The sequence below is a fragment of the Leptodactylus fuscus genome, chromosome 4, assembly GCF_031893055.1.
Source record: "Leptodactylus fuscus isolate aLepFus1 chromosome 4, aLepFus1.hap2, whole genome shotgun sequence".
NCBI classification, from domain to species: Eukaryota; Metazoa; Chordata; class Amphibia; order Anura; family Leptodactylidae; genus Leptodactylus; species Leptodactylus fuscus.
Window position 1 is genome coordinate 168,482,438 of NC_134268.1, and position 12,359 is coordinate 168,494,796.

The 12,359-nt window shown below is 47.0% G+C and overlaps 1 protein-coding gene across 15 annotated transcripts in view; it reads left to right on the forward strand.

The window, feature by feature from the left end:
• The first annotated feature begins 4,063 nt into the window (after window positions 1–4,063).
• The window catches only part of SLC4A7 (solute carrier family 4 member 7), a 111,942-nt gene continuing 103,646 nt past the window's right edge, over window positions 4,064–12,359 (forward strand). For all 15 annotated transcript variants that reach the window (XM_075271348.1, XM_075271352.1, XM_075271349.1 and 12 more), the window contains exon 1: window positions 4,064–4,250. In XM_075271348.1, coding sequence (XP_075127449.1) covers window positions 4,203–4,250 — 48 coding nt within the window. In that variant the 5' untranslated portion in view covers window positions 4,064–4,202. The remainder of the gene's footprint in view (window positions 4,251–12,359) is intronic.

Below are 12,359 nucleotides of genomic sequence, written 5' to 3' on the forward strand. Positions count from 1 at the left end.
GGCGTCGATTTCTCACACTAGAGACTCTAATGTACTTGTCTTGTTGCTCAGTTGTACAGCGGGGCCTCCCACTTCTCTTTCTACTCTGGTTAGGGCCTGTTTGTGCTGTCCTCTGAAGGAAGTAGTACACAACATTGAAGGAAAACTTGAGTTTCTTGGCAATTTCTCACACGGAATAGTCTTCATTTCTAAGAACAAGAATAGACTGTCGAGTTTCACATGAAGGTTCTCTTTTTCTGGCCATTTTGAGAGTTTAATCGAACCAACAAATGTAATGCTCCAGATTCTCAACTAGCTCAAAGGAAGGTCAGTTTTATAGTTTCTCTAACCAGCAAACCTGTTTTCAGCTCTGCTAACATACTTGCACAAGGGTTTTCTAAGCATCCATTAGCCTTCTTACACAGTTAGAAAACACAATGTATCATTAGAACACTGGAGTGATGGTTGCTGGAGTGTAAACACTCTATACACCTATGTAGATATTGCATTAAAAAATAGAAGTTTGCAGCTAGAATAATCATTTACCACATTAACAATGTATACAGTGTATTTCTGATTCATTTAATGTTATCTTCATTGAAAAAAACTGTGCCTTTCTTTCAAAAATAAGGACATTTCTAAGTGACGCTAAATTTGAACAGTAGTGTATATCCATGCACACACACTGGCCCATGAACTTGCATACATTGGAAACTGTAAAAAAGTGGATTCTTCCGATACTGAGGTTAGAGAGTGTATTTGAGTGTCTAACTTCCAGCAGCCAATGGGAAAAAGGAATGTGCCAATATATTCTGTAAGCTATCTAACGTTAGGGTCACACTAGTATTCAATCCCACATGGGGACTCGAAAGAAAGATCCTGTCCACTAAAAAAACGGTTACACGCGGACCCCATAGACTATAATGTAGTCTGTCGGCAGTTCACCAGTTTTATACAGGTGGAGAGAATAGTCCTACATGCAGGACTTTTCACTCTGTTGACTTTAGACGGAATCAATAGAGACTCCGGAGACTCCAACATAGATGAGGACCTAGCCATACTGATAATGTACCATGCCACCTTCCAGATAACCTCGTCTAGCACCATCCCTTTACAAACCTGGCATGTATACACATGTCAGAATGTGAGCGCTCAAAACAGATCACACTCATTTCAATGTGTCGTTACCGGCGTATAACGCGCGTAATTTTGCGTGTAATTTTGCAGCCACAAAATTACGCGCGCAAAATTACCCACGTTATACACCTGGAACGACACATCGAAATGAATGTGATCTGTTTTGAGCGCTCACATTCTGACATGTATATACGTGCCAGAATGCGCGCCCGTTAACTCTGTGTGAACTAGCCAAAAGTGACACTTTTACATATAAAGAATGGCTGTAGTGTGGGGTATGTTCACACAGAGGAATCTGGTTAGTGCATTTGCAACAACAGGTTTCTCCGGCTGTGTGGTAGCTGTCATATTAACAGACTGCACACAGCCCCATACACATTAATGTACATATTGACACGACTGTTTTGCAATGGTCTATGTGACTGAACTGGTGAATAAGAGTACAATCCATTTCCCAACCCGTTTTCACATATAAGTGATCTGAGATAATGGATTAGCCTTCAGTTTAAACTTGGCCACAAAAAAATTACTTTTCACAGCTGAGTGGAAAGCAAGTTCATGAGGATATGTGAAAATATGCTTCAGGAATTTGAAGCAGATTTTGATGCTGATTCTGAATCTGCTCTAACTGGCTCCCATTCATTTGAATGGGAGTTTCAGGCAGATTCTGCCTGAAGAAGGAGCAAGCACAAAAAAATCTGCATTCGCCTTCCATTAAAACAAATGAAATTTCAGGTGGAATTTCGAGCTGATCAGCTACAAATTGCTCTCTGTCAAGATACCCTAAACCAGTGATGGCGAACCTTTTTGAGACCGAGTGCCCAAACTGCAACCCAAAACCCAATAAATTATTGCAGAGTGCCAACACAGCAATTTAACCTTAAGACTCTGTGGATCCACAATTGCGGACCCACAAATTACAGCCGTGTGAATGGGGCTTTACAGAGCTTGTACTGAAGCTCTGCCCCCACAGTGACCCCACACAGTACAATCTGCCCCACAGTGGCCCCACACAGTACAATCTGCCCCACACAGTACAATCTGCCCCACAATGACCCCACACAGTACAATCTGCCCCACACAGTACAATCTGCCCCACAGTGACCCCACACAGTACAATCTGCCCCACAGTGACCCCACACAGTACAATCTGCCCCACAGTGACCCCACACACAGTACAATCTGCTCCACACAGTACAATCTGCCCCACAGTGGCCCCCACACAGTACAATCTGCCCCACAGTGGCCCCCACACAGTACAATCTGCCCCACAGTGACCCCACGCAGTACAATCTGCCCCACAGTGACCCCACACAGTACAATCTGCCCCACAGTGACCCCCCACACAGTACAATCTGCCCCACAGTGGCCCCACACAGTACAATCTGCCCCACAGTGGCCCCCACACAGAACGATCTACCCCAAAGTGGCCCAACACAGTACAATCTGCCCCACAGTGGCCCCACACAGTACAATCTGCCCCACAGTGGCCCCACACAGTACAATCTGCGCCACAGTGGCCCTCACACACAATACAATCTTCCCCACAGTGGCCCCCACAAAAGATTATATACTCCACAGTATTATATATTCCCCACACAGTATTAAATGCTGCACAGTAGCCCCCCTCCCCACACAGTATTAAATGCTGCACAGTAGTTCTCCCTCCCCACACAGTATTAAATGCTGCACAGTAGTTCTCCCTCCCCATACAGTATGAAATGTTCCACAGTAGTCCCCCTCCCCACACAGTATTAAATATTCCACAGTAGTCCCCCTCCCCACACACACAAATATACTTACCTGAAGAGCTGCCGGACATCCTTCTTCTGTTGACTGCAGGCACTGATGACTTACGTCATCGTGCCTGCGCCAGGGCAGAGGTCACACTCTGCAGTCAGTATAGACCGTGCCGGCCGCGAGCTACACTGACAGCTTTCAGCTGGATGTGCATTTGCACATCCAGCTGAAAGCAGCGATTGCTCACTAACAGGGAATCCTGTACCAGATTCCCTGTTAGAGAGCGATTCGGGCGACGGTGTGCATGCCAGCAGAGGGGGCTCTGAGTGCTCTCTCTGGCACGCGTGCCGTAGGTTCGCCATCATGGCCCTAAACGTTTCAGAAATGTGCGAGGGATTGTGAACACTAGCTGATAAGCCTATGTTCTCACTACATTATTAATGTCCATTGCTATCATCTCTCATAGGATGACAGCAGCGGACATTAACTATAGCAGGGTAACATAGAAGGAGCCTGCTCAGTCGGTGTCCTTTCTTATTGAACTTTTGTCATTTTTTTTGCATTGGGGTGAATGCGGACGGAAACTTAACAGAGGGGGCTCTGTCTGCACCTGTCATTCAATGTCTGTTGCTCTCATCTGTCACAGGACATTAAATAGCAGTAGTGTGAACCTCGTCTAAGGCTAAGTTTATTTTGGACATCCAATGACCAAAGTCCTTGGAAGTCTAACTTTTTCATCTGGTGATTTCAGTGAAGAAGGACACCCAATGGACCTGATTGTAGTCAATGTGGTCCCTTGGGATCCATTGCCAGGACAGCGCAGATGTAAACGAAGGATAAGGCAGTGAATGCATTCTGTGTGCTGCGCTATGGTATATGAGGCGCTATATAACGGATGATACTTGACTAACATAAAGACCTCTTGGATGGGAAATGACTCCAGGAATGATGAGACATCTCAGAGACTACAGAGTCACCTCAGAAAAATGCCTGGAAAATAATAGCTTGGCCATCATCACTAAGGACTTGACAATCAGTGCAGAAACCACCTCAGGGGAGAGAGCACAAAGCACAGAGGGGGAAGGGAGAGATAGAGAGGGAAGGGGAGGGACCAGCCAATAGAAGAGATAGAAGGGGCCATGCAAAAAGAAAGAGTGCAGGGCAGAGTGGAGGTGGAGGGCGGGATAGCGGGGAGGAAGAGGGGCGGAGAAAGCCAACGACACCGCTCTCTTTCCGATAAAGATCCTACTGCCGACCGGGGACCGTGTGAGCTAATCCCATGTTGTGAGGACCGGCAGCAGCAGAGGGGAGCCCACGTGTACATCTCCCGGCCAGCATCCCCGAGCATGGACGAGGACGGCGCCGGAGAACAGATGAGACCTCTGCTCACCACGGTACGGCACCGCTTCCTTATTGTCTCCGCAGCCTGTGGCTGGTGAATGATGCCCAGCAGAGAGGTGCCCTATGCCGCCCACTGTGGGCACCACATGCCCAGGACACGTCTATTGTAGGTGCCGCCACTGCTGTGCTGTGCAGCCGGGCTGTACATGAGCACCGTGTGGTACCTCAACTACACCGGCACTAGTGTCAACTATATGGGACATGAAGAACACGGCTACTCTAATACACTGGCACTGACATATACTAGTATTATAGTGTACAGAAGTACTGTGGTGGGCATTAGTATTGTAATGGTGCTAACTGGTACATGTGTAGTGTAATAATGGTGCTAACTGGTACATGTGTAGTGTAATAATGGTGCTAACTGGTATATGTGTAGTGTAATAATGGTGGTATATGTGTAGTGTAATAATGGTGCTATATGGTATATGTGTAGTGTAATAATGGTGCTATATGGTATATGTGTAGTGTAATAATGGTGCTATATGGCACATGTGTAGTGTAATGGCGCTACATGGTACATGAGCAGTGTAATAATGGTGCCATATGATACAACTACTGTAATGATATATGGGACCTGAGTACTGTAATATTGGTGATATATGGTACATGTATACTGTAACAATGGGCTATATGATACATGAGTACTGTAAAAATGATGTCATTTGGTATATGAGCATTGTAATGGTGATGTATGGTACATAAGTATTGTAATGACACTATATGATACAGGAGTACTGTGATACAGATTCTGTATGGTGCATGAGTACTGTTATATACTAGCGCTATATGGTACATGGGCACTGTAATATACTGGCATGAGTACTGTGTTGTATATGAGTACTGTAATACTGAAGCTATATTGTCTATTAGTACTGAAATAATGATGCTATATGATACATGAGTACAGTGGCATGCTGACACCCTAGTACATGAGTACAGTAATACTGAAGCCATATGGGACACTTAAACTGTAATGTATTAGCATATGTTATGAAGTATACGGTGGGATAGCATTCTACTGGCACTGTATGTTACAGGAGTACTGTAATACTAATGATGTGTAATATACTGATGCTAAACATGAGTACTCTAATATACTGGAGTGATGTGATGATACTGTGAGTGTATTACAGTATGTGGTACATAAAAGGAAGAATAATACATGTACACCAAAGTGATGGCACTAACGTGTATTGTAATGCACAACACTGTATGGTCATGAACTACCGTACATGGATCACAATACAGGTATACTAATGTGATGGCAGTGTAATATACTGGCACTATGATTCATGTGGTGTCCGTATACTTCATACACTATATAGTGGCAGTAAGTGGCATTGCCTTCACTCTCCTGTTACACATGACAAAAACTTTCTCCTGTTATGCTTTTAACTCTTGTGACAGAAGATAAGGTCCTGCATCCAGGACTTTTCTTTCCATTGCTAAAGATAACAAACCTGATGGGAGAAAGCTTAGCGTCAGTGGGGACGGATGCAGACGGTGGGGGCTACGTTTGTGTCCATCACTTTATTGCTGCTAATGCTCATCCTATGATGGGAGTGTAAATGTTCCTTTAGAAAGTATTTGGTGTCCTCATTCTATACAGTGCATTTATATTACAGTAACCTGCACCATATGTAGTGCCCATGTACTTAATGCAGCATATATTGCCAGTATTGCACAGTGCCCGTTTTGTGGTGACGAGTACTACATGTTCATGTACTTGTACCATTTGTATTACATGTAGTATACTGGCATCACATGGCCGTGAGGTACAAGGGCATCATACAGTACTTGCATTGTAGTACACAGGCAATGTAATACACAGGCACTATATGGTACATGGAGGACACCGGCACTGTAGTGTATTGATCATGGTGGTGTATTGGGAAACTGAGTAGCAGTCACCAGTATACTGATATCATGACTCAGTGAGCACTGTAGTGTACTGACATCATGGCTTGGTGGGCACTGTAGTGTACTGACATCATGGCTTGGTGGGCACTGTAGTGTACTGACATCATGGCTTGGTGGGCACTGTAGTGTACTGACATCATGGCTTGGTGGGCACTGTAGTGTACTGATATCATGGCTCGGTGAGCACTGTAGTGTACTGACATCATGGCTCGGTGGGCACTGTAGTGTACTGACATCATGGCTCGGTGGGCACTGTAGTGTACTGACATCATGGCTCGGTGGGCACTGTAGTGTACTGACATCATGGCTCGGTGGGCACTGTAGTGTACTGACATCATGGCTCGGTGGGCACTGTAGTGTACTGACATCATGGCTCGGTGGGCACTGTAGTGTACTGACATCATGGCTCGGTGGGCACTGTAGTGTACTGACATCATGGCTCGGTGGGCACTGTAGTGTACTGACATCATGGCTCGGTGGGCACTGTAGTGTACTGACATCATGGCTCGGTGGGCACTGTAGTGTACTGACATCATGGCTCGGTGGGCACTGTAGTGTACTGACATCATGGCTCGGTGGGCACTGTAGTGTACTGACATCATGGCTCGGTGGGCACTGTAGTGTACTGACATCATGGCTCGGTGGGCACTGTAGTGTACTGACATCATGGCTCGGTGGGCACTGTAGTGTACTGACATCATGGCTCGGTGGGCACTGTAGTGTACTGACATCATGGCTCGGTGGGCACTGTAGTGTACTGACATCATGGCTCGGTGGGCACTGTAGTGTACTGACATCATGGCTCGGTGGGCACTGTAGTGTACTGACATCATGGCTCGGTGGGCACTGTAGTGTACTGACATCATGGCTCGGTGGGCACTGTAGTGTACTGACATCATGGCTCGGTGGGCACTGTAGTGTACTGACATCATGGCTCGGTGGGCACTGTAGTGTACTGACATCATGGCTCGGTGGGCACTGTAGTGTACTGACATCATGGCTCGGTGGGCACTGTAGTGTACTGACATCATGGCTCGGTGGGCACTGTAGTGTACTGACATCATGGCTTGGTGGGCACTGTAGTGTACTGACATCATGGCTTGGTGGGCACTGTAGTGTACTGACATCATGGCTTGGTGGGCACTGTAGTGTACTGACATCATGGCTCGGTGGGCACTGTAGTGTACTGACATCATGGCTCGGTGGGCACTGTAGTGTACTGACATCATGGCTCGGTGGGCACTGTAGTGTACTGACATCATGGCTCGGTGGGCACTGTAGTGTACTGACATCATGGCTCGGTGGGCACTGTAGTGTACTGACATCATGGCTCGGTGGGCACTGTAGTGTACTGACATCATGGCTCGGTGGGCACTGTAGTGTACTGACATCATGGCTCGGTGGGCACTGTAGTGTACTGACATCATGGCTCGGTGGGCACTGTAGTGTACTGACATCATGGCTCGGTGGGCACTGTAGTGTACTGACATCATGGCTCGGTGGGCACTGTAGTGTACTGACATCATGGCTCGGTGGGCACTGTAGTGTACTGACATCATGGCTTGGTGGGCACTGTAGTGTACTGACATCATGGCTTGGTGGGCACTGTAGTGTACTGACATCATGGCTTGGTGGGCACTGTAGTGTACTGACATCATGGCTTGGTGGGCACTGTAGTGTACTGACATCATGGCTTGGTGGGCACTGTAGTGTACTGACATCATGGCTTGGTGGGCACTGTAGTGTACTGACATCATGGCTTGGTGGGCACTGTAGTGTACTGACATCATGGCTTGGTGGGCACTGTAGTGTACTGACATCATGGCTTGGTGGGCACTGTAGTGTACTGACTTCATGGCTTGGTGGGCACTGTAGTGTACTGACATCATGGCTTGGTGGGCACTGTAGTGTACTGGCATCATGGCTTGGTGGGCACTGTAGTGTACTGGCATCATGGCTTGGTGGGCACTGTAGTGTACTGGCATCATGGCTTGGTGGGCACTGTAGTGTACTGGCATCATGGCTTGGTGGGCACTGTAGTGTACTGACATCATGGCTTGGTGGGCACTGTAGTGTACTGGCATCATGGCTTGGTGGGCACTGTAGTGTACTGACATCATGGCTTGGTGGGCACTGTAGTGTACTGGCCTTCTGTATTAACTGAGTAATGGGCACTTGTATGTTGGTGTCGTGTAGTAGTATAGATAAGATAATCCTTTAATAGTCCCACCATGGGAAAATTTAGTGTGTTACAGCAGCATGGATAATACAACATACAAAAAGCTCAGAAAGATGGAAGATGGTGAGAGCGGGTTCACGCCTGCGCCCGGTCTCTGCTTTGCAGGTTTCCATCTTCTGCCCGAGAAACTGGACAGGAGCTGTAAACCGGCAGTCAGTTTTCAAACTCAGAAAAAAAACCCAAAAAACTGTTTCGCCGCGGAGAGGCACAAGACGCTCACGGGCGGTCACTGACTTCCGGTTTCCATCTCCTGTTCAGTTTCTCGGGCAGAAGAGGAAAACCCACAAAGCGGAGACCGGGCGCAGGTGTGAACCCGCTCTAAGAGGCATATCACAACTTCAAGATCTTTCAGTTCTCTGTATGGAGTATATACTAATATACACTCTTATACTGGCATTATATATTGCAGAAAGACGTGTGAGCAATCCCTATGGTACACTGGCATATGGTGTATCAGTCTCTCTAGTACCCTGGCAGAGTGGCAGGTGATAGGTGCAGTAGCAGTCCCTGTGGTACACTGGCATGTGGTGTATCAGTCTCTCTAGTACCCTGGCAGAGTGGCAGGTGATAGGTGCAGTAGCAGTCCCTGTGGTACACTGGCATATGGTGTATCAGTCTCTCTAGTACCCTGGCAGAGTGGCAGGTGATAGGTGCAGTAGCAGTCCCTGTGGTACACTGGCATGTGGTGTATCAGTCTCTCTAGTACCCTGGCAGAGTGGCAGGTGATAGGTGCAGTAGCAGTCCCTGTGGTACACTGGCATGTGGTGTATCAGTCTCTCTAGTACACTGGCAGGTGATATATGGCCTATCAGTCATTGTTGTACACTGGCAGGTGATAGGTGGGCACTGTATCACACTGCCATCCTACGCCAGACAGCTGGCTGCCACGTATCCCGTCCTCCTCAGGCTGTGGTACCCGTGTGCCATGAGCCGGGCTCCTTTGTTATGGAGCTCATCACCTCAGCTCCACGTCACAGAGCCGGACAGTGCGCGCCAGCCGAGGGGAGCCGCGTATAGAGCAGGCCGCCCGCCGGCCCGAGCACATGGTGTTGCGGGGTTTCCTCTTACCCGGTGACTCTTCTACCGATGTGAAACGTTTGTGCCTTCTGGTGGAAATGAGTCAGACGGAAGTGCCGGCCCCGCGCCCCTCCCCGCCACACACTGGTGAATCTCCGTTTAGGCTCTTCCCTCCCCCGCTGCTACATGAGGGACAGGCGACTGCTCAGCTGCCTCGTGCTGTGTTCACACTGGCAGTGCCCCATCATACACTTGTAGGAGCTGGGGCAGCAGTGTAGACTGACACAAGGTTCCTTATGTCCCATGGGGCACAGTGTGGCTGTCTGCAACAAGAAATGCATTAGTGAATTAGTGGTGGTCGGGGCCACACACTGGCAGGTTTCATGGACTTAGATGCCAGGCTGTACATGTGCCAGGTCGTCCAGTGTGGATTTATCCCATGTATGGAGAGGGTCACATCTCGTCTGAATAGTAGAACACGTGGTAGAGTCGCCAACCCCAATGACATCACAGATGGTAAAACTAGCACTGATGCGTCAAGTAATAAAATGTAACATTTATTTACCCCTAAAATATCCTAAACAGCCGTCTTAGGATCAATAAAAAACATGTTTCACATACTATTATGAAGCCAGATGGTACTTATCAATGTCCGATGGATATTCAGCCAGTATAGATTATACATTATACAACATAGTTTCCGCTCAGCTTCACAATGCATACCAAAACAAACAAACAAAAAAAAAATGCATATAGTGTTAAATAGTTGGTTGGATCTTACCCACAATCGAGGTACCTGATGTTCAAGGTATGCTGGAGCTTGGACACCAGGATCTCCCCACTTCACCCTAGGGTTCTCACCCCGTGCACCAAATTTGCTCCTGCCCTAACAAGGGCAGTGCCAAGCTGACCTTAACAAAAATGTCCCTACACGTTTCAGGGTGAATGGACACCCACCTTCAGGGGACCGAACTAACTCTTATACACAAATATGGTCAATAAAGATGCATCTGTTAGCATGCAGCCACAAATCCTGCACAGTGGTGCGTGCGGATCCCAAATAAAGTATATCCCGTTACTATACTGTGCTGACTGAATAAACCTTTGGCAGTGGTACTATTCTGATGTGATTGGGTTTTGTGCTCTATTTCATGCTATTGGCGCCATTCCTGGTAGACTTGCTATTGTTATTAAATACTAGACCGCCATACAGATGCCAATGGCAGAGTAGCACAGATTGTGAACCATAGGAATCACCGTGCGAGATTACCAAGTCACCATATATACGATAATAGTGGAGCGCATGAGTATCACCTGATATTACTGAGTCATCCTATATACTATATTAATACAGCACATGAGCATCAACTAATATTACCGAGACAATAAGTCACACATTATTTCTTTAGCAAGAACTGTGATGTGTTGCCGCTGTGGGACACTCCATGGGGCTTTAGCCTTATAAGGTATTTGAAACGTTCCCAAAATGAACCAGGTAGATATAATAGTGTGTGATGAAGGTGCCACATGTGTCTGGATGTAGACAAGGAAACTGTGGGAGCTGCTCTTGCTTGCTGATGACTCTTAGGGGACTCTTTACTGGTTGTTTGCCTGGGCTGTCAGAGCCTACCCTCATGTATCCACCTCCTATCAGAACAACCTAGGTGGCGGGTTGTTGGTCAAAACATGCATTCTGCTTTTCTTAGTGCAGTGATGCACCCCCTCCTGTTAGAGTCACAGCACAATAATCAGACATCTGCCTGGTAATCAGCTGTGCACCTGTGTGCTCATCACATGACCATGGACCGTAAATCACATGACCATGGTCAGAGTTTTATCCTCTAGAAGTAACAGAATGAATGACAGCAAGCCGAAATCTAGAAAACTGTGAGGAACTGATACAGAAAGTATATTGGAAAATTGTATATCTTTTTATTGTGCAAACAATAACATTTGTTTTTCAATATTGGTCTGAAAGTGGCCAACCCCTTTAAGGGTGTGTGCAGGCGGATTTTGACGCGGAATCCGCCTTAAAATCTGCCTGCATAAAAGTCTCCCAATCATTTCAATGGGGGTCCCTCGCTTTTTCCTTTCAGCTAGCGACTTTTATTTTTTTTTTTTTTTCAGCTAGCGGGAAAAAGAAGTGACATGCCCTATCTTCCCGTGGATTCCGTGGCTGAGTCATCTGTGGTGTCTGCGGTTCCAGACGCCCTCCTGCTTAGGCCCATTCATTTGGGCCTATTAAGGAGCGGGATGCTGCGATGGGTTGCCAGTGCACTGCATCGGTATACCATTGCGGCTAGCCGCATGGAAAAGTCACATGGCGGAAAAGGTTTCTGCCGTGTGACCTTACCCTAAATGTGATCTAAAGGGTTCCCTATACCATATGTAAATGAGATCATATAACCTCCTTCCATATGTGCGTAGAATTACAGGCCGCCCTCTGTCTACAAACCAATACTGTACATTGTAGCAAAAAACTGATTTGTGACTGTTGAGTTATTGCCTTATAAAATAATGGTTAGGGGAGATACAAGACTCGGTCTGTGTTGATTTTCACTTTATGGGGTAAACGAGAATGTTTTAATCACTTCCAGCAAACAGAGGTCTTGAAATGGTGACAAATAGAACTGCACAGCAATAGCTTTATAACTCTTAATTATACAGTGATTAAGCTCAATGAGGCTGTCCAGGGTAAACATAACATTTTCTAATTAGGCTGGCTGGAAGGGGTGGGGGATGAAAGTCTAAAAAAAAAGAAAAAAAAAACCAAAAACATACTCTCCTGTGCCGAGTGCTCCGGTGTCCTCCCAGGGTGGTCCAGTCCTGCAGATCAGCTGCCTTTTTGGTGTGGAATTTCTTGCCGACTGTGACATCCCGCCGGATCCCATCCATCCTATCCACTGAGGCCACTCATTGGCCT